Source organism: Mobula birostris, chromosome 7 (genome assembly GCF_030028105.1).
Source record: "Mobula birostris isolate sMobBir1 chromosome 7, sMobBir1.hap1, whole genome shotgun sequence".
Classification (NCBI taxonomy): Eukaryota; Metazoa; Chordata; class Chondrichthyes; order Myliobatiformes; family Myliobatidae; genus Mobula; species Mobula birostris.
Window position 1 is genome coordinate 30988514 of NC_092376.1, and position 26961 is coordinate 31015474.

At 43.2% G+C, this 26961-nt stretch overlaps 1 protein-coding gene across 1 annotated transcript in view; it reads right to left on the minus strand.

Annotated features, from left to right (window-relative positions):
- Positions 1-419: 419 nt before the first annotated feature.
- Positions 420-26961, minus strand: part of gpr143 (G protein-coupled receptor 143) — a 49625-nt gene continuing 23083 nt past the window's right edge. Inside the window, exons 5-8 of the mRNA XM_072264216.1 lie at positions 25660-25769; positions 22442-22550; positions 13747-13864; positions 420-731 (exon numbers count right to left, since the gene is read on the minus strand). Coding sequence (XP_072120317.1) covers positions 420-731; positions 13747-13864; positions 22442-22550; positions 25660-25769 — 649 coding nt within the window. The remainder of the gene's footprint in view (positions 732-13746; positions 13865-22441; positions 22551-25659; positions 25770-26961) is intronic.

Genomic DNA, 26961 nt, shown 5'->3' on the forward strand with positions numbered 1-26961 from the left:
TGGTCCTGCAATCACAAGACACCTTCAGGAGCTTTAACAAGAATGGGTGGGGTGGGGCAGGGTAGTAGAGTTAGGAGAACGCCTGCCACAAAGCTCCAGCGACAGGGTTTCAAATACTAACATTGGATGCTGTCTGTGTGAGGTCTACATTTTCTTCCTGTGACAGCCTGAATGCCTTCCAAGTTCCTTTCACGTTCCCAGATCCATGCAGGTTGGGAGGCTGATTGGTCACTGTAAGATGCCCCTGACGTAGGCGGGTGATAACACTAATGAGACTGTGCTGATAATAGGTCACAGGGAAAGATAGTAAGGGAACAGGATTTGTGATATACACTCAATGGCCAAATACCTCCTCCCCCTCAAGGGAAGAGGGAAGTGTGGAAACTGTAGGACGGCTCACACCATCCACAGGGAACCGGTCACAGGCCCTGATAGACAGGGGAGGTTTTTACAAAGGAGTTATTTGCTTTCCCATTACCTTCAGAGAGGCCAGAAAGCTCATCACTATTTTCGTAACTGTTTCCAGTCCGCATCTTGTCACTCTGCTGCAGAAGTCCATGGTGATTGACCGATGTGGCCATGAGGCTGCTGTAGGCATTCTCCGCAGCAGTCGAACCTACTGAGGACTCCCAAGGGATTTCTTGCCTTCGTAGATTGAAATCAAAATCCCATCCAGTCCAGCCGTAAAATGCAAGAGTGCTGAGGAAACCCTGCATTGGATTCAGGATACTCTGCAAAGGAACACAGCATTAGGCTTGAAAATAGGTACTGGACACTGGGATCTTGGAAATTAGGTTACACAGTTTTTTTGAAAAAAAATTTAAAAATAGATGCAGGAAACTACAATAAAGATAACACTTCTATTGCTGTATTGATTAATAAACATGTAAAAGATCTCATACCTTCTTCACAAAAAGGAGAAAGTAGTCCCAATAATTAGCAATTAGTTCAGAGGAGGTGATTAATAAATTGGAGAGAGTGCCAAAGAGGTTTATCAGGTTACTGCCAGGATTAGACTGTACAAAGAGCTGTCAGACAAACCCTGCATTATTTTCCCTCCTGCAGCACCAGAGGTTGAGAGCTGACCTGATAGAATTGTAAGAGACATAGCAGGATAGAGTCACAGACATGACAGCACAGAAACAGGCCCTTTGGCCCATCTAGTCTGTGCCAAACCATTAATCTGCCTAGTCCTATCAATATACATCTGGACCATAGCCCTCCATCTCCATCTCCATCTCCCCCTCCCATCCAAGTACCTTATCCAAGTTTCTCCTAAATGTTGAGATCAAATCTACATCCACCACTTCAGCTGGCAGTTCGATAGAGAAAATCTTTTTCCTCGGGTGGGAATATCTAATATTAAAAGGCATAGCTTTGAGGTGAGAGGAGGAAATTTAAATGAGATTTATATGAACAAAAATGTAAAAAAAAACAGATGCTGGAGATCTGAAATTAAAATGCAATATTCTGCAGGTTAGGCAGCATCTGTGGGAGGAGAATTGAGTATTGTGAACAGTTTTGGGCCCCTCATCTTAGAAAAGATGTGCTAGCATTAGAGAGGATCCAGAGGAGGTTCACAAGGATGATTCCAGGAATGAAAGGGTTATCATATGAGGAACGTTTGATGGCACTGGGTCTGTACTCGCTAGAATTTAGAAGGTTGAGGGGGGATCTCATTGAAACCTTTCGAATGTTGAAAGGCCTAGACAGAATAGATGTGGAAAGGATGTTTCCCATGGTGGGAGAGTCTAGGACAAGAGGGCACAGCCTCAGGATAGAGGGGCGCCCTTTCAAAACAGAGGTGCAGAGAAATTCCTTTAGCCAAAGTGTGGTGAATTTGTGGAATTTGTTGCCACATGCAGCTGCGGAGGTCAGGTCGTTGGGTGCATGTAAGGCAGAGATTGATAGGTTCTGATGGATGAGGGGTAGTAACTGTTCTTGAACCTGGTTGTGTGAGTCCTGTGGCACTTGTACCTTCTACCTGCTGGCAGCAGCGAGAAAAGAGCATGGCCTAGGTGGGGAAGATCTTTGATGAAGCATGCTGCTTTCCTCTGACAGTATTTCAGATGTGCTCAATGGTAGGGAGAGCTTTACTGGGCCAAATCCTCTACCTTTTGTAGGATTTTCCGTTCAAAGGCAAAGGTGTTCCTATACCAGACTGTAATGCAGCCAGTCAATACACTTTCCGCCTCACATCTATAGAAGATTGTCATGGTTTTGATGATATGCCGAACCTCCGCAGCCTCCTGAGGAAGTAGAGGCACTGGCATGCTTTCAGTGCCTCGCAATAATATTTATATAGTGGGTCGAGGACTGGTCCTCTGAGATAGTGACACCCAGGAATTTACAGTTATTGACGCTCTGCAGCTCTGATCCTCCGATGATTACTGACTCATGGATCTCTGGTTTCCCTCTCCTGCAGTCTACAATCAGTTCCTTGGTCTTGCTGACATTGAGTGAGAGGTTGTTGTTATTACACCGCACAACCAAATTTTCAATCTCCCTCCTGCATGCTGATTCATCAGCACCTTTGACACAGCCCACAACACTGGTGTCATCAGCAAACTTGTAACTGGTGTTGGAGCTGCATTTAGTCACACATAGGGTTAAAGCGATAGTCACATGTTGTTAACACAAACAATGCATTTCACTCTACGTCTTGAGGAGCATATGAATAAATGAATCTGACTCTGATCATGATGCAAATTTAAACTGATATCATCTATCTGCACAGAGTCTGTATCCCTTCCTCCCTACCTGTTCACTTGCCCGTCTCAATGCCTTTCAAATGTTGCTATTGTACCTGCTTAAATCACCACCCCTAGCAACAAAATCCAGGCACCTGCCACTGTGTCTGTTTAAAAAGAAGGTTGCCTTAAGAGATTCTTAAAAGCTCTGCCCTCTAGTATTTGATATTTCCACTGCTGGGAAGAAGATTTTATCTGCCTTGTGTCTCTCATCATCTTACACACTTCTACTAGCTTACTCCTCAGTCCCTGACTCTCCAGTGAAAACAATCCAGGTCTGCCCAACCTCTCCTCATACTTCCTATTTCAGGCGAGGTGCTGGAAAACTTTACTGCACCCTCTCTAAAGTCTTCACATCCTCCCTGTAATGTAGTGACTAGAACTGCACACAATATTCCAAATGTGGCCTAGCCAAAGTTTTATACAGCTGCAACATGACTTTCTAACTTCTATATTGACATTGCTGTATTATCTTGGCCACCCTATCTGCTCATGTTCCTATTTTCAGGAGGCTATGGGCTACCACCCTGAGGCCCCTTTCTACATCAATGTTCCCAAGGGTCCTGCCATTGACTATATATATAGGCATCCGTTAGTCTCGTGAGACCACATTTGCGCCTTGGAAGGTTTCCAGGGTGCAGGCCTGGGCAAGGTTGTATGGAACACCAGCAGTTGCCCACGCTGGAAGTCTCCCCTCTCCATCCCACCGATGTTGTCCAAGGGAAGGGCATTAGCACCCATACAGCTTGGCACCAGTGTCGTCGCAGAGCAATGTGTGGTTAAGTGCCTTGCTCAAGGACACAACACACTGCCTCAGCCAAGCCTCGAACTAGCAACTTTCAGGTCACTAGATGAACGCCTTAACCACTTGGCCACGCGCCAACACACGTGACTACATACTTTTAGACCATAAGGTACAGGAGCAGAATTAGGCCATTTGGCCCATTAAGTCTGCTCTGCCTTTTCTTACACTTAACCACCCAAAGTGCACATTTCTCCAGATACAGCATTATATGCCATTTCCCCCCCCCTCCAAAATTCCCCACTGATTTATATCTTGCTGTATCCTTTGACAACCCTCCTCCATTCCACCAATCTTTCTGCCACAGGAGTATTATCCGCAGTTCTCTGTCCCTCACTCTGCTTCTAATAGTCACATTGGAGGTGTTATAAGGCATTGGTCAAACTGCACTTGCAGTTTTGGGCCCTTTATCTAAGAAAGGGATGTGGGGGCATTGGAGAGGGTCCAGACAAGGTATATGAGAATGATCTCAGGAGTGAAAGGGTTAACACACGTGGAGCATTTGATGACTCTGGGCCTGTACACTGGGGCAGCACAGAAGTGCAATGGTCAGCATGATGCTTTACAGTACCTGCGACCCAGGTTCAATTCCCACTGCTGTCTGTAAGCAGTTTGTATGTTCTCCCCATGACTGCATGGGTTTCCTCCAGGTGCTCTGGTTTCCTCCCACAGTCCAAAGCCACAACAGCTGGTAAGTTAATTGGTCATTGTAAATCGCTCTGTGATTGGGCTGGGGTTACACTGGGGAATGCCGGGTGGCGCAGTTCAAAGGTCACAAAGGGCCTATTCCGCACTGTATCTCAATAAATGATCACTGGAGATTAGGAGACTGAGGGGAGATCTCATTGATTATTGAAAGCTCTAGAGAGAGTGGATGTGGAGTGGATGTGGAGAGGATGTTTCCTGTAGTGGGGGGAGTCTAGGACCAGAAGACACGACTTCAGAATAAAAGGATATAGAATAGCAATGAGGAGTAATTTCTTTAGCCAGAGGGTGGTTACTATCTGGAATTCATTGCACAGGCAGCTGCAGAGGCCAAGTCATTGGCTGTATATAAAACAGAGGTTGATAAGTTTTTGATTAGTAAGGGGATCAAAGATTACAGGTAGAAGGCAGGGGAATGGGGATGAGAGGAATAATCAGCCATGATGGAGTGACAGAGAAGACTTGATGGGCCAAATGGCCAATGTCTCATGATCTAGACAACAGGAATTCTGCAGATGCTGGAAATTCAAGCAACACACATAAAAGTTGCTGGTGAACGCAGCAGGCCAGGCAGCATCTCTAGGAAGAGGTGCAGTCGACGTTTCAGGGTCGAAGGGTCTCAGCCTGAAACGTCGACTGCACCTCTTCCTAGAGATGCTGCCTGGCCTGCTGCGTTCACCAGCAACATTTATGTCTTATGATCTAGTACCTGTTACCAAACTATTGTTAACCTGCCTCGGTAACATGTGCAAGTCAGAGTCAAGTTTCATTGATTGTGCAGTTTGGAGGGCCTTGGGGAACCTTACTCGGTTAAAGGTGCTGGTTAAAAGCTAATTGTTCCACTCAGGAGGGGAAGAAAAGAGAAAAGAAATGGAAACAGCACAGATCTCTTAGCAGCAAGTTCACTGTTAATGATGCAAGCCAAAGCAGCAGCTCTTCCTCAGTCAGCCTGAAGCACAAACTGGATTAATCAATGCTCAGTCACCAACCCCTGCAGTGATGTCATGGTCATCGGGAGCAGGCCCAATGCAGACAATAATGGGTCAACCGCGCCCCCTGCTGGCCGCTATATACAACTGCACCATTTGCAAAAGCAGAACAACAGTCAGAAAAGTAATAGCTTTGGTAAAGATGTGATTTTTGCCAGCAATCCTAGATTCTACATAAGAACAGATAATGCCATTGTTTATTTTTCTACAAAACTCAAATAAGCATTTTATAAATAATGTTATTTTATTAAGAAAAACACATTGGCAGGTAGTAGAATTTGAATTGTCACCAGTTAATCTGCTCTGTATCTTACAATATTTACATAAAATGTGTTACTGTGCTTTACATCCTGGTCTGGAGAAATATTGTCTCATTTACATGTATATAGTTAAATGACTATACTATACTATGGGAGGTCTGGCCCCTGCACACGTAGCATGCAGGCCCACCGGTGTGTGGACACGCCCTGGTGCTCGTGAACCAGATCCCCAGCTATGGGTGAATAGCCCCACTGCCTTGCGGGCAGCCTCGGGAGAGACGAACGCTACAGGACTAAACCCAGACAGCAAATTCTGGGCATCCACAGTCTGGGCAGACTGAACATCTTTCCGGCAGCTCCTGTAGTCAAGCTGGTGCCAACCATATTGCTTCATAAGCTTTCCTCTGGACTACACTGGTGAGGTCGAGAGGGGATCTTGAAGACTGGGCATCTGCATTCCTTCCACACAGGCCTGTGATGATGAGGATCATCACCCATTGTCGTCCGAGACAGACAGATGCCAACCGGTTAAATGACAATAAGCTTGACTGGACTTGAAATGATGATTGACTAGACAGTTTAGATTCTTACATACTGTTGTTGTCGTACTATTCATTATGCTGGTCCGTGTTTGGCTTGCTTAGACATAGACATTAGTACCCTCCTGTACTGGAACAGTAGACCAAGAGCCTAGTAAAATAAGTCATTATTGTTCAGAAAAACTTTAATTTCTGCCCATCACCAACTGCACTCCTTTATCTTCAGGTTTTACTTCCTTTGTTATCTGATAGTAAAGCAATTCAAAGTAATAATCCATTTAACAATCGGACTGGCAAAAACATCTCCTCCACAATCTCCATCAGCACAGCTGTACCACAAGGCTGTGTACTTAGCCCACTGCTCTACTCACTTTATACTGACGACTGTGTGGCTAAGTACAGCCCCAACACCATTTACAAGTTTACTGATGGCACCACTGTTGTGGGCTGTATCAAAGGGGGTGATGAATTAGCACACAGGAGGGTGATTGAAAACTTGGCTGCAAGGTGTAATAAAAATAACCTCTCACTCAATGCCAATAAGACCAAGGAACTGCTTCTGACTTCAGAAGAGGGAAAGCAGAGGTCCATGGGCCAGTAATCATTGGAGGATCAGAGGTAGAGAACTTTAAATTCCTGGTGTCACTATCTCAGAGGATCTGTCCTGGACCCATCATATAAATGTAATTGCGAATGTAGCCCCCCCGGCCACCCTCAGGGTCGCTCGGCTCGCTGTCGTCTAGGGAAACAGCCTCGGCCCCGCCAAACTGGATAATTCGTTTGTGTGGATGCTGTGTGAGGTTCCCCACCCCGCCCAAATGACAGACAATACACCAGATGCAATTAAATGATTTACAGTTTATAGATATTACTGGAACTATATAATTAAAAGAGAATAAAATATAAAAGGAAAATAAAAGGCGCCACACTTATCAAAGTTCAATCTCTTCGTGCACAACAACCGTTGGAGCTCAAGGACCACCTTTCTTCACCCTGTGACCCCCTCGGACCACCTCGACCGGCTGCCTGGGACCAACAACGGTGGTCGACCAGACGCTCCACACGAGTCCGTCTCCGTCCCGCTCGGAGTCCGACCCCGTTAGCGGACTCACAGCACCTCGTCCATCCTCTGTTTCGCTCTCCCGCCTTCTGCACCAAAACCCCGCGCATACAGTATCTTCAAATACACCAAAACCATAACAACTATCCTAATTGGTTAATAGCACTCTCTTATCAGACTCTAAAACAAAAACAAACTGTTAGCGCAAACTTTCTCAGTGTTTAACACAACAAAGCCGCATTCCCCAGATTAACATAACAAAGACGCCATTTTAATTAGCCTCCGCAGTAACATAAAAATCGAAACCCCCTTACACGAATAAAGTACAACAATGCCTTTACTTCTTCAGGAGTCTGCGGAGGTTCGGCATATCATCAAAAACGTTGACAAACTTCTATAGATGTGTGGTGGAAAGTGTATTGACTGGCTGCATTACTGTCTGGTATAGGAACACCTTTGCCTTTGAATGGAAAATCCTACAAGAGGTAGAGGATTTGGCCCAGTACATCATGGGTAATGCCCTACCAATCCTCGAGTACACCTACGTGAAATACTGTCATAGGAAAGCAGCATCCTTCATCAAAGGTCCTCACCACTCAGGCCATGCTCTTTTCTTGCTGCTGCTGTCAGGTAGAAGGTACCAGAGCCTCAGAACTCACACCACCAGTTTCAAGAACAGTTACTACCCCTCAAGCATCAGGCTCTTGAATAAAGAAGGTCAACTGCACTCATCAATTGAGATGTTACCACAACCAATAATCTCACTTGAAGGATTCTTTATCCTGTTATTTCATGCATTCGTTATTTATAGCTATTTATTTATATCTGCATTTGCACAGTTTGTGGTCTTCTGTGTTCTTGCTCTTTCATTGATCCTGTTTACAGTTACTATTCTATAGATTTGCTGAGCATTCTCATAGGAGAAAGAATCTGAGGGTTGTATGTGGTGACGCGTATGTACTCTGATAATGTTTTATTTTGAAGTTTGAACAACCAACACAACCTAGGGATGTGAGTGTGGCCACATACTCCGTTCTCAACATACCCACCATGTTCTCAAAACAACATGAGCAACGACATCAACAAACCAACAACAGTGACATAAGCCCTGTTCCTCTCACCCACCCAGACAGGCCTCCAGCCTCCAGTAGAGTGGTGGACTGCAGATATTGGGCCTTCTGACTTCTTCAACTTCTGGACTTCAGATTGAACACTGGGCTTTGTGGTCCAAACGGATCCTGTGTTGTACTCTCCTACGTCTGAGAGATGAAGGGTGGAGAAGGAAGGTGAAGCCATGGAAGAATTGAAAACAAGGGCGAGTGTTTGGAAACGCAGTAGAACCTAGTGCTTGACTGGTGACCGCTATAGATCAGTGAGTACTGCTCCTTGGTGAACATGGTGCAGAGGAGATGTGGGTAACAGCAAAAAGGAGTTGTGTTAGAATGGTGCTCCTGGAGGAGCAATGGTGAGGACAGGTGTTTATGGTGCAGAGTTTGGTCTTAGATAGGGAAGTCTTAGTCCTGCAGGGAGCTCCATCAACCTCAACAACCCTTGGCACAGATATCATACAGCAATAGTCAATTATAACAGGCCAGGTGACCCACACAATCCTCTCACAACCTGCTTTGCAGGTCCACCTGCAGTAAGCCTCACCCATTTATTGCTCGTTACTTATTGCTATTTATTTATATCTGAATTTGCAGTTTGTTTACAGTTTACAGTTCCTTTTCTATAGATTTGCTACGTATGCCTTCAGAAAACGAATCTCAGGGTTGTATGTGGTGACATGCATGTATTCTGATAATAAATTTTACTTTGAATTTTGGGGGGGGGGAAATTGGTACAGGAAATATGTGGTGAATGGAATTGTTGTGATAAAATAATTCTATTCCACTACACTTTCACCAATGAGAAATTTTCATTAGAGGTCTTACTGCCCTCTATCTATAGTTAATGGGACTGTATGTTCAATATTTCAGATTACAACTAAAGAAAATGTAGTCACCACAAAAGATCAGTCATAAAAAACATAATGAAGCACCAGTTTTGTCTGTCAATCATTTGAAACGAGACGCGGGGATTAAGGTACACCAGGCTTGTGCTTGCATTGCTCTAGGTCATGTTGAGATCAAATGTTGGGTCCATTGAAGAACAAGTGTCCATAGGACACTCAAAGCTGCTGCACAGGTTGTCTCTGTGGTTCAGAAGGCATATGGTATATTGGCCTTCATCAATCGTGGGACTGAGTTTAGGAGCCGAGAGGTAATGTTGCAGCTATATAGGACCCTGGTCAGACCACACCTGGAGTACTGTGCTCAGTTCTGGTCACCTCACTACAGGAAGGATGTGGAAACCATAGAAAGGGTGCCGAGGATGCTGCCTGGATTGGGGAGCATGCCTTATGAGAATAGGTTGAGTGAACTCAGCCTTTTCCCCTTGGAGCAATGGAGGATGAGAGGTGACCTGATAGAGGTGTACAAGATGATGAGAGGCATTGATCGTGTGGATAGTCAGAGGCTTTTTCCCAGGGCTGAAATGGCTAACATGAGAGGGCACAGTTTTAAGGTGCTTGGAAGAGGTATAGAGGAGATGTCAGGGGATAAGTTTTTTTATGCAGAGAGTGGTGAGTGCGTGGAATGGGCTGCTGGCGACGGTGGTGGAGGTGGATACGACAGGGCCTTTTAAGAGACTCCTGGATAGGTACATGGAGCTTAGAAAAATAGAGGGCTATGGGTAACCCTAGGTAATTTCTAAAGTACGTACATGTTCGGCACAGCTTTGTGGGCCAAAGAGCCTGTATTGTGCTGTTGGTTTTCTATGTTTCTATGTCATCAGGGGCTGACGGGATCTGTTGTAGTGCATTGAGACAGACAAGACAGAAAATTGCTGTAGACTTGGCAAAGACTGTTATATCCTCTTCAGCCATGGGCAGAGGCCCTGAAGACTGCCTGGTAGCCAATATTTTTCCTTTCTTAGTGAATGATAATAGAGATAATCTGAAAAATAAAAGGGCCGTGGTTTACACATCAAAGACAGGGAATTTAATGGAGAACGTTCCTAAGGGTACGATTTACCCACACTTGCAGAAGCATGGACTTATTAGAAATGGTCAGCATGGCTTTGAGCAGGGCAGGCCACATCTTACAATCCTTATTTAGTCTCTTTTTGAGGTGATGAAGGTGATTGATCAGAGCAGTGCAGTGAATGTTGTATACATGGAACTCAGTAAGCATGGACTTTGGCAAGATCCCACTTGGTAAACTGATCCAGAAGACTAAGATGCATGGGATCCACGGTGACACGGTCGATTGGATTCAAAGTTGATTTAGCCATCGAAGACAGGTTACTGGTAAAAGAGTTTCATTCTCGTCTGTAACTCGTGTGTTCTGGAGGGATCAGTACTTATATATATCAATACTTATACTCAGCGGCCAACTTATTAGGTACATATGTACACCTGCTCATTAATGCAAATGTTTAATCAGCCAATCACATGGCAGCAACTCAGTGCATAAAAGTATGCTGACATGATTAAGAGATTCATTGGTTGTTCAGACCAAACATCAGAATGGGGAAGAAATGTGATCTAAATGACTTCGACTGTGAAATGATTGTTGGTGCCAGATGGGATAGTTTAACTACCTCAGAAACTGCTGATCAGCTGGGATTTTCACAGACAACAGTCTCTAGAGTTTACAGAGAATAGTGCGAGAACATCCAGTGAGGTGAAAATGCCTTGTTTACGAGAGAGGTCAGAGGACAATGGACAGACCAGTTCAAGCTGACAGGATGAAGACCGTGGCTCAAAAAACCATGCATTACAACAGTGGTGTGCAGAAGAGCATCTCCAAACCCACAACAGATCGAACCTTGAAGTGGGTGGCCTACAGTAGCAGAAGACCATGAACCTACTCCCAGTGGCCATTTTATCAGGTATAGGAGGCACGTAACAAAGTGGCCACGGAGTGAATATATTAGTATTTATATATCATAAATGTCTATTGATGATGATATACAAATTGGATGAAAACATAGATGAGCTGATTAAGTTTGTAGACAACACAAGAATTGGATGGAAAGGTAGACAGTGAAGTTTGTCAAAGGATTCAGCAAGATATAGTCAATACAAATATAGGCAAAAGAACAGCAAAGGTGAAGTGTTTGGAGATTAAATGCAAAACCCATCAGAGCATTGTCGTACAGAGGGACCTTGGGATGCAAGTCTACAGTTAACGGAAGGCGGTAACACAAGTGGAAAGAAAAAAAGGCATATGGTATGCTTGCTTTGGTCAGGCTATATTTGGAGTACTGTGTGCAATTCAAGTCACTCTGTCACAGGGAGGACGTGAAGGCCTCAGAGAGGGTGCAGAAGAGGTTCACCCATGCTGCTTGGTTTATTGATAAGGAGAGCGAGGACAGACTTGGGGTGTTTTCTCAGGAGCAGCGGCTGAGGGAAGACCTGCTAGAAGTTACTAAATTATGAGCGGCATAGATTGGATCAACAGAGTCTTTCTCTGCCCCCTCCCTGAGTGGAACGATTGTATACCAAAGGGTGAGGGGGGATAGTTTAAAGGAGGGAATGTGAGGGGAAAACTATTTTTAAAGCCGACACAGAATAGTAGGTGCCTGAAACACACTGCATCACTAGCGGTGGTGGAAGCAGATACGATAGTGGGCTTTAACAAGCATTTAGACAAACACACTAACATGCAAGGACTGAAGGGATGTGAATCATCGGCAGGTAGATAGGGTTACTTTAGATTAATATGGCACCATGGACCATGCTGGTCTATGTTCAATGTCGAGGTACAGCTCCCTGGGAGACAACAATTCAGCATCTTGCCTTGAGTATTAGCAATGCCTCAGAGCACAGCCAGGTGCTCTTTCCTCCATGTTTTATTGCACCCAGAATGCAAAAGTCAACAGCTATTCATTTGCAGATCACAGCAGACCTGGAAACCGCCTTCACCTGTTTTCTCCCCTACACACAGGGGTACAGATGTCAGGGACCAAATACAAAACCTCAGCAAACCCAAGACTAACCGAAAAGTGACCAGCGAATGTTCTTCTTAAATTAGCAAGGTGGAGGCAGGATGTGGACATCTCCTTTCATGTTTTCCACACTCTCCACTTGTCACAATGGAGAATATTTGCCTGTGGGTTTCTCCTGGTAAAATATCCAGCATTATATGGCAAAGGCAGTGAGCAACAACTATCGACAACTGTGTTGGCTGTACTTCATAAAAATGTTTTCATTTGACTCAATGAATACTCAGTTTGATTTCCTTTTTATCTCCCATGTTGACATCTACAGGTCGAGTCGATCAGACCAATTAATCAGATTGAATAACTGGCCTCTTGCACAACATGTGATTTGTAGTATTCTATAATCAGGTTTTTACAAATAAGTATGGATTATGATTTTGTGACAGCATAATCTGTCTGAACTCACATGTGCACTTGCTGACACAATGTAATGATTGTGGTCATCAGTATTCAAATGAGAGTGAAGCACATGGATCTAATTCGAGCATTCTAAGCCCTCAGTGTCACCAGTACCACCACATTCTGCAGACACAGAAGCCTTTTGGATTTGGAGGTTAATCCATTTGGAGAAACATTCCCTTTCTTCTCACCACACCTTCTCTCCTATTGGTTGCTAACTTGCTTTTCTTCCTTCCCCAGCAAAATGCTGGAGCAGGAACTCAACAGCATCTGTGAAGGGAAAGGGACACTCATCATTTTTGGGACTAGACCTTTCATCTGGACGTTTCCTTCCTGGTTCTGATGAAAAGTCCATGACCTGAAATGTTGACCGTCTCCCTTCCACAGATGCTGAGTGTTTCCAGCAATCTCTGGACCAAGTTGTTAACAGCTGTTTCTTACCTTCCAGACAAACCAAACAACATCCGCTTGATTTATTCAAGGAAATACACTTAGTGGCCACTTTATTAGGTACACCGCTCGCTAATGCAAATATCTAATCAGCCAATCATGTGGCAGCAACTCAATGCATAAAAGCATGCTGACATAATGTTGTTCTTTGGACCAAACATTAGAATGGAGAAGGAATTTGATCCAAGTGACTTTCACTGTTGATGCCAAATAGGGAAGTTTGCGCATCTCAGAAACTGCTGATCTCCTGGGATTTTCATGCTTAACAGTCCCCGCCAAGGGTTTACAGAGAATGGTACGGAAAAGAAAACATCCAGTGAGTGGCACTTCTGTGGGAGAAAACGCCTTGTTAATGAGAGAGGTCAGATGAGAATGGCCAGACTGGTTCAAGCTGACACTAAGGAAAAAGTAACTCAAATAACCACGTTATAACAGTGGTCTACAGAAAAGCATCTCTGAATGCATAACGTGTCAAACCTTGAGGTGGATGGGTACAGCAGAAGACCAGAGTTGGGTACCTAATAAAATGGCCACTAAGTATTATTGTTTCTCTAATTTTTTTTTATGTGTCATTGTGATGTAACTAGCAGATTTCTAAGACATCCTTTGACAAACTCGGCTAAAAAAAAACTAGTGAACTTTTAAGTTAAACCCAACAGTTAGCTTTTATTCTCAGGAAGCATCGTCGTCCTGCTGAGGAATGACATGTGCTCTAGAATATTAGAGTCTGTGTGAAGGTATCTTACCATGATAAACCAAGTGATGAGAGCTGCATTCTTGACATTCTTCTGCAGATCTCTGTTCATGTCTGGCTGCAGTTCAAGGTAGAATAAAAGGCTCTCATTGATGAGGTTTGGCAGCCAACTGTGTGGAAAGGAACAATATCTGTATCATTTCAGAAGCACAGCAACGGACTTAAAAGCAAAGAGTGAATTTGAAATAACAAGCTGCCTCTCCATCGCCGTCAGAAATAGCACAATAGATTATTTGGTTTGTCAGTTATCTGACTGGTTGAACCGTTGTCTGGTTTGGCAATTTGAATACGCAGGGAATGCCAGATGCTGGAGCTGGGGTCTCTGGCCGATACAGCACATGCACATCCCTGCCCATCATTAGGAGCATCTACAGGAGGCTATGCCCCAGGAAGGCAATCTCCATCAAAGATCCCCACCATCCGAACCAAGCCATCTTCTCTCAGCTATCTTGGCCCTGAAGTGCTACACCACCAAGTTCAAGAGCAACTACTTCCCTTCAGCCATCTGGTTCTTGAACCAACTGGCACAATCCAAATCACTATGACACTATGGCCACTTTGACCACTTTTCTCTAAAGTGTGTGTTTTTTTGTTCCAGTTGTGTTCTTTCTAGTACAAATTGGGTCTAACATGGGTGTCTTCTGAATATTGTTTACATGATGCCATGTACCTGTGAGAATATTACAATTACAGCCCATGCTGCCTCTAAGAATGTTTCCATTGCCCTGTGCATGCATGTACTTGTAAAACAATTCAACAATTTTAATGCACAGTTTGAGTGTTCAAACAGGGCCAGTGCTTTCCCCGCACAAAAGGACCCTGGGCATCAATGAAATGGGGGCAAAGAGTTTTATTTCGGTTGGGAGAGGCAGCTTGTCCAGGTTTCTATGCAACAGGATATGTCTAACTGAATGACTGGGGCAAATTGGCTTAACGTAGCACAAGGACACAAGAACCCCGTCACCCAGGACATGCCCTCTTCTCACTGCTACCATCAAGGAGGAGGTACAGGAGCCTGAAGACACACATTCAATGTTTCAGGAACAGCTTCTTCCCCTCTGCCATCAGATTTCTGAATGGACAATAAACCCATGAATACCACCTCATTTTTTTTTTTGCTTTCTTTTTTGCACACCTCACTTAATTTAATAGAAGTATTTCTTATTGCAATTAAATGATATTATATGCCAGTGATATTAAACCTGATTCTGACTGACAGCCATGCACTTTCTCCGAGAAGCCCACTGCAGTAGTAGCTCCAGTTGTTTAAAATGGAACAAGCAGCAATCACAATTTGTAGCATGCAACATACATGTAATTTAGCTGTGCTGTACACTAAATAAACACTATCCATTTCTGAAATGCAGCGCTAGGATCTAGAACATTAACAACACAGTACAGACCCTTCAGCCGACAATGTTGTGTCGACCCTTTACTCAAAAATGAATCCGACCCTTCCCTCCTACAGAATCCCCAATCTTTCTACCTAATGAAAGAAATAGATGATGATTTGTTATCAGCACTGTCATATCTGGAATAAAGCAATCATAATGAAGGGATTCCAAAGTCCCCCGCCCAATTCTGAAAAATCAAACGTATAAGAAGTCGGGTTTGTGAGGGACTTTTTTTTTAAAAAAGGCAGAATAATGGTGACCTGGGTCTTGCTACCTGTAAAGTTCAAAATAAGCTCTCGAGGCTACACAGTTTCCAGGTGTGCAGGAAAAGAATTTGGGAAACGACTGGGAGACTAATAACCAACCCGAGGACCATAACCTTGGTGGCATTTGCTAGAGCTGCTGGGGAGGGTTTAAACTAAGTTGTCCGGGGGATGGGAACCAGATTTAAAGGGCTGAGAATGAGGCAGTTGGTATACAAGTCAATGCAGGGTGCAGTGACACCGTGAGGAAGGACAGGCAGATGATGGGGCAAAACTGCAGTCAACATCATGAGTTGAAGTGCAAAAATCAAAAAGGGTGATAAAGGCAATACCAAGGGTGTTATATTTGAATGCATACAGTATATGGAATAAGGTAGATGAAATGCGCAGTTAGAGATTGGCAGGTATGACATTGTCATGGCTTCACTGAGTCATGAATGAAAGAAGATCATATTTGGTAGCTCAACATCCAAGGATACACATTGTATTGAAAGGCTAGACAGGTAGGCAGAGTGGGTAATTTGGCTCTGTGGTAGAAAAGAAATGAAATCAAATCCCTAGAACGAAGGGACATGAGATCAGAGTCATAGAGAAGTACAGCACAAAAGCAGACCCTTTAGCCCACCTAGTCCATGCCAAAACCATTTAAATTGCCAACTCCCATCGACTTGCACCAGGACCATAGTGTTCCATATCCCTACTACCCATGTACCTATCCAAACTTCTTTTAAATGTTGAAATTGAGCTTGCATGCACCACTTGTGCTGGCAGCTCATTCCACACTCTCATGACCCTCTGAGTGAAGAAGCTTCCTCTCATGCTTCCCTTAAAACCTTTCACCCTTAACCCGTGACCTCTAGTTGCAATCCCACCTAAACTCAGTGGGAAAAAAAAACCTGTTTTCATTTACCTGATCTATACCCCTCATAACTTTGTATACCTCTATCAAATCCCCTCTCAGTCTTCTACGTTCTAAGGAATACAGTCCTAACCGATTCAATCTTTCCTTATAACCCAGGTCTTCCAGACCTGGCACCATCCTTAAATTTTCTCTGTACTCTTTCAATCTTGTTTACATCTTTCCTGTAGCTAGGTGACCAAAACTGCACACAATACTCCAAATTAGAACTCAACATAGCATCCCATCACTGGACTCAATACTTTGATTTATGAAGGCCAAAGTGCCAAAAGCTTTCTATATGACCCTATCTACCTGTGATGACACTTTCAATGAATTATGGACCTGTATTCCCAGATCCCTTTGTTCTACCACACTCCTCAGTGCACTACCATTCACTGTGTAAGACCTACCCTGGTTGCTCCTAATGAAGCACAAAATCTCACACTTGTCTTCATTAAATTCCAATTGCCCTTTTTCAGTCCATTTTTCCAGCTGATGCAGATCCCTCTGCAAGCCATGATAGCCTTCCTCACCATCCACTACACCCCCAATCTTGATGTTCTCCACAAATCTGCTGGTCCAGTTAACCACATTTTCATCCAGATCATTGATATAGATGACAAACAACAGAGGACCCAGCACTAATCCTTGCAGTACACCACTAGTCACTGGTCTCCAGTCAGAGAGGCAACCCCCTACTAATACTCTCCGGCTTCTCCCACAAAGCCAATGTCTAATAGAAACCATAGAAAAACTACAGCACAGAAACAGGCCTTTTGGCCCTTCTTGGCTGTGCCGAACCATTTTCTGCCTAGTCCCACTGACCTGCACACGGACCATATCCCTCCATACAGCTCCCATCCATGTATCTGTCCAATTTATTCCTAAATGTTAAAAAAGAACCTGCATTTACCACCTCGTCTGGTAGTTCATTCCACACTCCCACCACTCTCTGTGTGAAGAAGCCTCCCCCGTATTCCCTTTAAACTTTTCTCCCTTCACCCTTAACCCATGTCCTCTGGTTTTTTTCTCCCCTTACCTCAGTGGAAAAAGCCTGCTTGCATTCACTCTATCTATACCCATCATAATTTTATATACCTCTATCAAATCTCCCCTCATTCTTCTATGCTCCAGGGAATAAAGTCCTAACCTATTCAACTTTTCTCTGTAACTGAGTTTCTCAAGTCCCGACAACATCCTTGTAAACCTTCTCTGTACTCTTTCAACCTTATTTATATCCTTCCTGTAATTTGGTGACCAAAACTGAATACAATACTCCAGATTCGGCCTCACCAATGCCTTATACAACCTCATCATAACATTCCAGCTCTTATACTCAATATAATCTCATCTTGAATTGTAAGTGACTGAACCTTCTTGACCAACCTCTCATGCGGTCCCTTGTCAAAGGCCTTGCGAAAGTCCATGCAGACAACATCCACTGCCTTGCCTTCATCCACTTTTCTGGCAACTTCCTCAAAAAACTCTATAAAATTGGTTAGACATGATCTAGCCTGCATGACTATCCTTAATCAATCCATGTCTATCTGAATACTTCTATATCCGGTCCCTTAGAATACCTTCCAATAATTTTCACACAACTGATGCCAGACTCACAACTCAATAATTTCTCAGTTTCTGTTTAGAGCCTATTTTTTAAAAGAACAGTGGAACATCATTGGCTATCCTCCAGTCCTTGGGTACCTCTCCTGTCACTAAGGAAGAATTAAATATCTGTGCTAGGGCTCCAGCAATTTCTGCACTTGCCTCCTGTAGGGTCTGAGGGAACACCTTGTCAGGCCCTGGGGATTTATCCACCCTGATTTGCCTCAGGACAGCAAACAGCTCTTTCTCTAATCTGTATAGGGTCTATGAAGTTGATGCCTCTTTGCCTCATTTCTATAGACTCCGGGTCTGTCTCCTGAGTAAATACAGATGCAAAAAAATAATTTAAGATCCCCCCCCATCTGTTTTGGCTCCACACATGAATTAACATTCTCGTCTTCAGAGACCCAATTTTGTTCCTTGAATTCTTTTTACTCTTAAAAATAGCTATAGAATCTCTTAAGATTCTCCTTCACCTTGCCTGCTGAGAAACTTCATGCCTTCTTTTTGCCCTCCTGATTTCTTTCTTAAGTGTTCACTTGAATTTCTTACACTCCATAAGCACCTCATTTGTTCTTACCTGCTTAACCTGCTATTCACCTTCTTTGTTTCTCTTAACTAGGGCCTCAATACCTCTTGAAAAACAAGGTTCCCTACACTTGTTATCTTTACCTTTTATTCGGACAGACACATACAAGCTTTGCACTCCCAAAATTTAGTTTTTGAGGCTTCCTACTTTCCAAGTACACCTTTGCCAGAAAACAGCCTGTCCGAATCCACACTTGCCAGGTCATTTCTGATACCATCAAAATTGGCCTTTCTGCAATTTAGAATCTCAAACTGTGGACCAGACCGATCATTTTGCATATTTGCTTTGGAACTAATGGCATTGTGGTCACTGGATGCAAAGTGTTCCTCCTACACAAACTTCTGTCACCTGCCCTGTCTCATTCCCTAATCGCAGATCCAGTATTGCACGCTCTCTTGTTGGGACTTCTATGTACTAATGAAGGAAACTTTTCCAAACACATTTGGCAAACTCTATCCCATTTAGTCCTTTTACAGTGTAGGACTCCTAGTCAATATGTGGAAAGTTATAATCACCTAGTATAACAAATTCAAGTTTCTTGCAGCAGTCTGTGATCCCGCTACAAATTTGTTCATTTAAATCCCTAGGACTATCAGATAGTCTGTAACACAATCCCATTAACATGCTCATACCTTTCTTATTTCTGAGTTCCACCCATAATGACGAGTTCTCCAGTCTAGCCTGACAGAGCACCAGAGTGACATTTTTACTGACTGGTAATCCCTCCCACTTTGTCATGCCTAAAATAACAGAATGTCAGAATATTGAGCTGTCAGTCCTGCCCCTCCTGCAACCAAGTCTCACTAATGGCTACAATGTCATAATTCCAGCTGTTGATCCAAGCTCTGAACTCATCTGTCTTTCCTACAATACTTCTTGCATTGAAATATACAGTATGGACCTTAGGACGCTAGTCACACCATGCTCAATTTTTTGATTCTTGACTTTGTTTGAGGTCTTACCAACATCTGTCTCCACAACCTCTCCACTAACTATTCTGGCCTTGATGGGATTTATATACTGGTCTGCAAATAGTAGCCAGGATATGGGATAAAAATTTCAAATGGGAAATAGAAAAGCCATGTAATAAGGGCAATGTTATGATAGTCATGAGGCATATCAATATGCAGGTAGATTAGGAAAATCGGGTTAGTGCTGAAACCCCAAGACAGAGAATTTGTAGAATGCCTATGAGATTGCTTTTTACAGCACTTTGTGGTTGATCCCACTAGGGGGAAGGCAGTTCTGGATTGGGTGTTGTGCAATAACCAGTTTTGATTAGTAAGCTTAAGGTAAAGGAACCCTTAGGAGGCAGTGATTGTAATATGATAGAATTCACCCCGCAGTTTGAGAGGGAATGAAAATAAAGTCAGATGTATCAGTATTACAGTGGTGTAAAGGGAATTACAGAGGTACAGGAGAGGAGCTGGTTAATAGCTAGAGGTAATGTAGGCAATTCAGAGGGCAGAGAATAAATACATCCCAAAGGTGAAGAAGTTTTCTAAAGGAAGGATGATACAACTGTGGCTGACAAGGTAGTCAAAGACAGCATAAAAGCAAAAGATAGGGCATACAATTTATCAAAAAATAGTAGGAAATTAGAGGATTGGGAAGCTTTTAAAAACCAACAGAAGACAACTAAAGAAACCATAAGGAGAGAAAAGATGAAATATGAAGGTAAGCTAGCCAATTATATCAAAAAGTTTTTTTGTTAAACACATACAAATAGTACAAAAGAGGTGACAGCTGATATTGGACCACTGGAAAACTACTCTTGGAGGTAGTAATGAGGGACAGAGAAATGGCAGATGAAATTAAGTATTCTACGTCAGTATGCGAGAAATTCAAGTGTCAGAGGGCAGAAGTGAGATTAATTGCTATTACTAAGGAGAAGGTGCTTGGAAAGCTGGAAGTAGATATGTTACATGGACCAGATGGACTACACCTGAGGGTTCTGAAAGTGGGAGATGAAGAAATTGTGGAGGCATTAGTTTTGATCTTTCAAGAATCACTAGATTCTGGAATGATTCCAGAGGACTGGAAGATTGCAAAAGCCACTCCACTCTTTTAAGAAGGGAGGAAGGCAGAAGAAAGGAAATTAAAGACCAATTAGCCCAACTTCAGTGGCTGGGAAGGTGTTTGAGTCCATTATTAAGGATGAGGTTTCAGGATACTTGGAGGCACTTGATAAAGCAAGCCAAAGTCAGTATAGTTTCCTTAAGGGGAAATCTTGCCAGATACATCTACTGGAATTCTTTGAGGAAATAATGGGCAGGGAAGACAAAGGAGAGTCAGTGGATAGTGATTACTTCGATTATCAGATGGCCTTTGACAAGGCGCCACACATGAGGCTGCTTAACAAGTTGAGAGTCCATGGTATTGCAGGAAAGATACTGGCATGGGTAGACAATTGGCTCACTGGCAGGAGGCAAGGAGTTAGAAAAAAAAGAGGGTGCTCCGAAGGAGTCTGCATTGGGACCCCTTTTTTCATGTTATGTGTCAATGATTTGGATGCTGGAATTAATGGCTTTATGGCCAAGTTTGCAGACAGTACAAAGATAGGTGGAGGGTCAGGTTGTGCTGAGGAAGCAGGGAGTCTGCAGATGGACTTAGACAGATTGGGAGAATGGGCAAAGAGGTGGTAGATGGAATATAGTGTCAGGAAGTGTATGGTCAGGCACTTTAGAAGAAAGAATAAAGGCGTAGTATATTTCCTAAATGGAGAGAAAATTCAAAAAATCTGAAGTGCAAAGGGTCTTGGGAGTCCTTGTGCAGAACTTGCTGGCTGAGTTGGTGGTGAGGATGGCAAATGTAATATTAGCATTCATTTCAAGAGGACTAAAATATAAAAACAAGGATGTAATGTTGAAACTTTACAAAGCACAAGTCAGCCTGCGCTTGAAGGGTTTGTGCAGTTTTGGGCACTTTATCGAAGAAAAGCTGTGCTGGCATTGAGGGGGCTCACAGGAGGTTCATGAGAACGGTTCCAGGAATGAAAGTGTTAATGTGTGAGGAATATTTGATGGCTCTGGGTCTGTACTCACTGGAGTTTAGAAGAATAGAGTGGTGGTGGGGGGGGGGGGGGGGACTCATTGAAACCTATCGAATACTGAAATGCCTGGATGGAGTGAATGTGGAGAGGATGTTTCCTATAATGGGTGAGTCTAGGACCAGAGGGCACAATCTCAGAATAGGGAGATGTCCATTCTGAACATAGATGAGAACATTTTTCTTTTTTAAAATGGAGGGTGGTGAGTCTGTGGAATTCATTGCCACGGACAGCTGTGCAGGCCAAGTCATTGAGTATATTTAAGGCAGAGGTTGATAGGTTCCTGATTAGTCAGGGCATCAAAGGTTATGGGGAGAAGGCAGGAGAATGGGTTGAAGGGTATTACATCAGCCATGATGGAATGGCAGAGCAGATTCAATGGGCTGAGTGGCCTAATTCTGCTCCTATATCGTATGGACTGAATAACATTTTCACGAGGGAGCTGAAATGAACTCAATGGACAAAATAGCCTTTGTTTTGGGCCATTACCACTACTGACTATAGAAACCCTGACCGGCGATGACACCCACCTCCCCACAGTATTGCAGAAACCATTGGTTTCAACAGCAAACGATCCTCATAATTACTGGACCCTTCATTGTTAAGTCCTGCTTTGTGTGCTTTATGAGGGCTTATAACTGAGATCAGGCTATTTCATGTGGAGGAAGGTTTTGAAGAGATATTGCAGTAGGCACTAAGATTGAGATCAAGCATGGCAGGATCAAAAGAACTAAATGTTCTACTCCTGCTCCAATGTGCTCATTTCATCTTGGTAGTGCACATCACTGCACAAACATGCATTACAGGAATCTTGGATGAAAAGAAAATCCTGTTAGTAAGTTCAAATGATACAGAATAGCCAAGGTAGTTAAATGCCATCTCTTACCAAATAATAAACACAAGCAGAATCTTGAAAAACCTTAATTTAATCTCTGTTGACAAACGCCTTTCATTTTCTGTGTAGATACCCTGTCTTCCCTTCAGCAATGAAGAAACTGAAAAATAAAGGACTTCCTTTGAACCCCATGGCATAGAACATCTTAACATATACATACAAGTATGGCCCTTGTGGCTACGGGGATCAGGGGGTATGGAGGGAAGGCTGGGGCGGGGTTCTGAGTTGGATGATCAGCCATGATCATAATAAATGGCGGTGCAGGCTCGAAGGGCCGAATGGCCTACTCCTGCACCTATTTTCTATGTTTCTATGTTTAAATCAGCACAGATCAGATGGATCACTCACATGCAGAATCCTACAATATTATTACATTCAGAAATACTATCATATACAGCATATAGTGATCCAAATTGAAAGAAACTGACTGACAGTGTTAGTTTCCTCAGTGAATTGCACACCACAGCTTCCACAGGCAAGTGAAAACATGCTGCCTGGTGAATTAATACAGTGCCTATAAGAAGTATTCCCCTCGCCCCCCGCAGACATTCTCATGTTTTGTTGTTTTACAACATTGAATCACAGTGAATTTAATTTGCCTTTTTTAACACTGATCAATAGAAAAGACTCTTTCGTGTCAAAGTGAAAACAAATTTCTACAAATTTGGTCTAAATTTATTACAATTATTAAACCCAGATTATTGATTGCATAATTATTCATCGCCATGAAGTCAGTATTTAGTAGATGCACCTTTGGTAGCAATTGCAGCCTTGAGTCTGTGTGGATAGGTCTCTATCAGCTTTGCACATCCGGACCCTGCAATTTTTCCCCATTCTTCTTTACAAAACTGCTCAAGCTCTGTCAGATTGCATGGGGATCGTGAGTGAACAGCCCTTTTCAAATCCAGCCACAAAATTCTCAACTGGATTGAGGTCTGGACTCTGAGTTGGCCACTCCAGGATATTAACTTAGTTGTTTTTAAGCCATTCCTGTGTAGCTTTGGCTTTAGCTCACTCTTGCTGGAAAACAAATCTTCTCCCAAGTCGCAGTTCTCTTGCAGACCGCAATAGGTTTTCCTCCAGGATTTCCCTGTATTTTGTTGCATTCATTTTACCCTCTACCTTCACAAGCCTCCCAGGACCTGCTGCAGTGAAGTATCCCCACAGCATCATACGGCCACCACCATGCCTCATGGTAGGGATGGTTTGTTTTTTGATGATGTGCTGTGTTCGGCTTACGCTAAACACAACGTTTAATCTGATAGCTAAAAGTTCAATTTTCATTTCATCAGACCAAAGAACATTCTTCCAGCTGACTTCAGAGTCTCCCACATCCTCTGGCAAACACTAGCTGAGTTTTCATGTGAGTTTTTTTCAATTGTGGCCTTCACGTTGCCACTCTCCCATAAAGTTGCAACTGATGAAGCACCTGGGCAACAGTTGGTGTATGCACAGTCTTTCCCATCTCAGCCACTGAAGCTTGTAACTCCTCCAAGAGTTGTCATAAGTCTCTTGGTGGCCTCCCTCACTAGTCCCCTTCTTGCATGGTCACTCAGTTTTTGAGGACGACCTGCTTTTGGCAGATTTACAGCTGTGCCATATTCTTTCCATTTCTTGATGATTGACTTAACTGTACTCCAAGGAGCATTTAATGACTTGGAAATTTTCTTGTTTCCATCTCCTGACTTGTGCTTTTCACAAAGTAACTTTGAGTGTTCTTTTGTCTTCATGGTGTAGTTATTGCCAGGATACTGATTCATCAGCAATTGGACCTTCCAGATACAGGTGTATTTTTACTACAATCAATTGAAACACATTGACTGCACACGGGTGATCTCCATTTAACTAATTACGTGACTTTTAGAACCAGTTGGCTGCACCCCAGTGATGATTTGGTGTGTCATATTAAAAGGAGCGAATACTTATGCAACAATTATTTTGTGTTTTATATTTGTAATTAATTTAGATCACTTTGTAGAGATTTGGTTTCACTTTGACATGAGAGTTTTTTTCTGTTTATCAGCATAAAAAAGCCAAATTAACTCTACTGTGATTCAATGTTGTGAAACAATAAAACATGAAAACTTCAGGGAAGGGGGGATGAATACTTTTTATAGGCACTGTAAATGCACACACAAAATGTTGGAGGAATTCAGCAAGTCAGGCAGTGTCTATGGAGGAGAATAAACAGTCAACCCTTCTGAAGGGTTTTGGTCTAAAATGTCGACTGTTTATTCCCCTCCAAAGACTCTCCAGCATTTTGTGCCTTGCCCAAGGTTTCCAGCATCTGCAGAATCTCTTGTGTTTATGACTTAATAGATTAATTTTTTCCCCTCCCTCCCTCCCTCCCTCACTCCCATGGCACAAATAAATGGCCCTCAGTCATCAGGTAAATTAATTATACTCCTCATTTACCAGGTTGTGTTTGCGCCTTCTGCCACTCGAAGGCCTTGAATTATTCCTCCCATGAGTCTCTGCCAACTCTCTGCTCAGCTTGAATGGAGAGCAGAATGGCACCACAAGCCACCAATAGGAATTGGGATTACACAGGGCCAATCACTAGCAGAAGGAAGGAGTTGTGGATCACACAATTCCATTTCCACTTTTCAAGGAAAGCCAAGGTCTGTGGCATCAGGAATCCCATGATTCTTATTCACTAATCAGATAGCTGGAGGACAATGGTGACTCATCAAAGAGAAGTGCACTTTAATTCTATAATTCATGCTGTTAAACAGAGGGTAAAGCAGATAGCACCAAAAACTGGTGGAATGAAGCAGTTCCTGGTGAATGGTATGTAGCTTACATCTAGCTAGTAACACAAGATGGGAGACAGAGGTGTGGAGCAAATACCGATTCATGGGTGACATTATACTACCCGTGAATATTATTCCTTCGGAGTGTGAGCACACTAAGTCAGCCATGGGCAACATTACAGTAGGCCCAATGCCTGTACAGGAATTTCCAGTGGAAGGAACTGGATAAAAATCACAGAGGTTGAATTTTCCCCAGTGAACCAGAGGCGCTGTGGTCGATAGTACCTCAGCAGAGACCAACCTGTGCAGAATCTGGAAACTAAACCTCAGGCCCTTACAGTTCATTAATCACCAAAAGCCTCCAAGAATTGCCACTTCTTTAAATGTTGAAAACGAACTCATGAGCAACTCTGGCATAAGTCATACCAACAGTGAACAACTCTTTATTGATCCTACCTGCAGATGCAGCTTTCCCAAACAGAATGGGGTTAATAAACAGAACGAGTAACAGTGGAGCATAGGTGGTGACGTAATGTGGAACTGCATGCTGTAGTCCATTTTCACAGCTGAAAGATAATTAAATTTATGTTAGCCATGCCTGGGAATTGGTGGTAGGGTAATTCTGCCTACCACAAAACATGGTCTCAGACTGAGTTGAAATGTCCTGGCACACATTGTGGGCTGAAGGGCCTGTACTGTACTGTAGTGTTCTACGTTTCATGTTACAACAAGAATGTGCTTGTGAGAACTCCTAAAACCTTAAATGAACAAAAACAAGTCAGAATTAAATGTTTTCTCACTAGTAGAGGAGGATTACAATATCAGTTACATGTGTTAATCTGGATATATACTCAAAAGCTGGTCGATATCTGAAAGCTGTTTCCCACTATCTTGCTCCTATGACCACCATTTAGTAGTTTATTGAAGACCGGTGTGGGGCTCAGATCTGTACATTGATCTTTTTTGAGAGTGAGTTATGGGATCCATGACATGATATGCCATGACCATATCAGGGGTCTGTCCTGGGGCCAGCATGCAAGTGCCATCACAAACTGTGCCTCTACTTTCTTAGAAGTTTGCAAAGATTCGGCATGTCACGTCTAAAACTTTGACCAGCTTCTACAGATGCGCAGTGGACCTGACTGGTTGTATCATGGCCTGACATGGAAACACCAAATCCCTTGAATGGATAAGCCTGCAAAAGGTAGTGGATACAGCCCAGCCCATCACAGGCAAAGCCCTCCACATCATCAAAAACATTTACAAGGATTGCTGCCACAAGAAAGGAGCATCCATCGTCAAGGACCCCATCATCCAGGCCACGCTCTCTTCTCAGTATTACCACCGCTCTAGATGTACAGGAGTCTCAGGTCCCATACCACCAGGTTCAGGAGCAGTTATTACCCCACAATCTGGCTCCTGAACCAGTGTGGATAACTCCATTCACCTCAACACGGAACTGACTCCACCATCGATAAACTCATTTTCAAGAACTCTGCAACTCAGTATTATTTATTTACTTTTTTATTATCATCTGCACAATTTGTCTTCCATTGCACACTGGTTGTTTGTCAATCTTTGTTGTTTATAGTTCTTCCTAAATTCTATTGTATTTCTTTATTTTTCTGTAAATGCCTGCAAGAAAATAAGTCTTGAGGTAATATATGGGGACATACATGTACTTCCGTATTAGATTTACTGTCATCTTTGAACTTTGATACTTTGATGATGGAACAGCTCATCGGCAAATCAACTCAC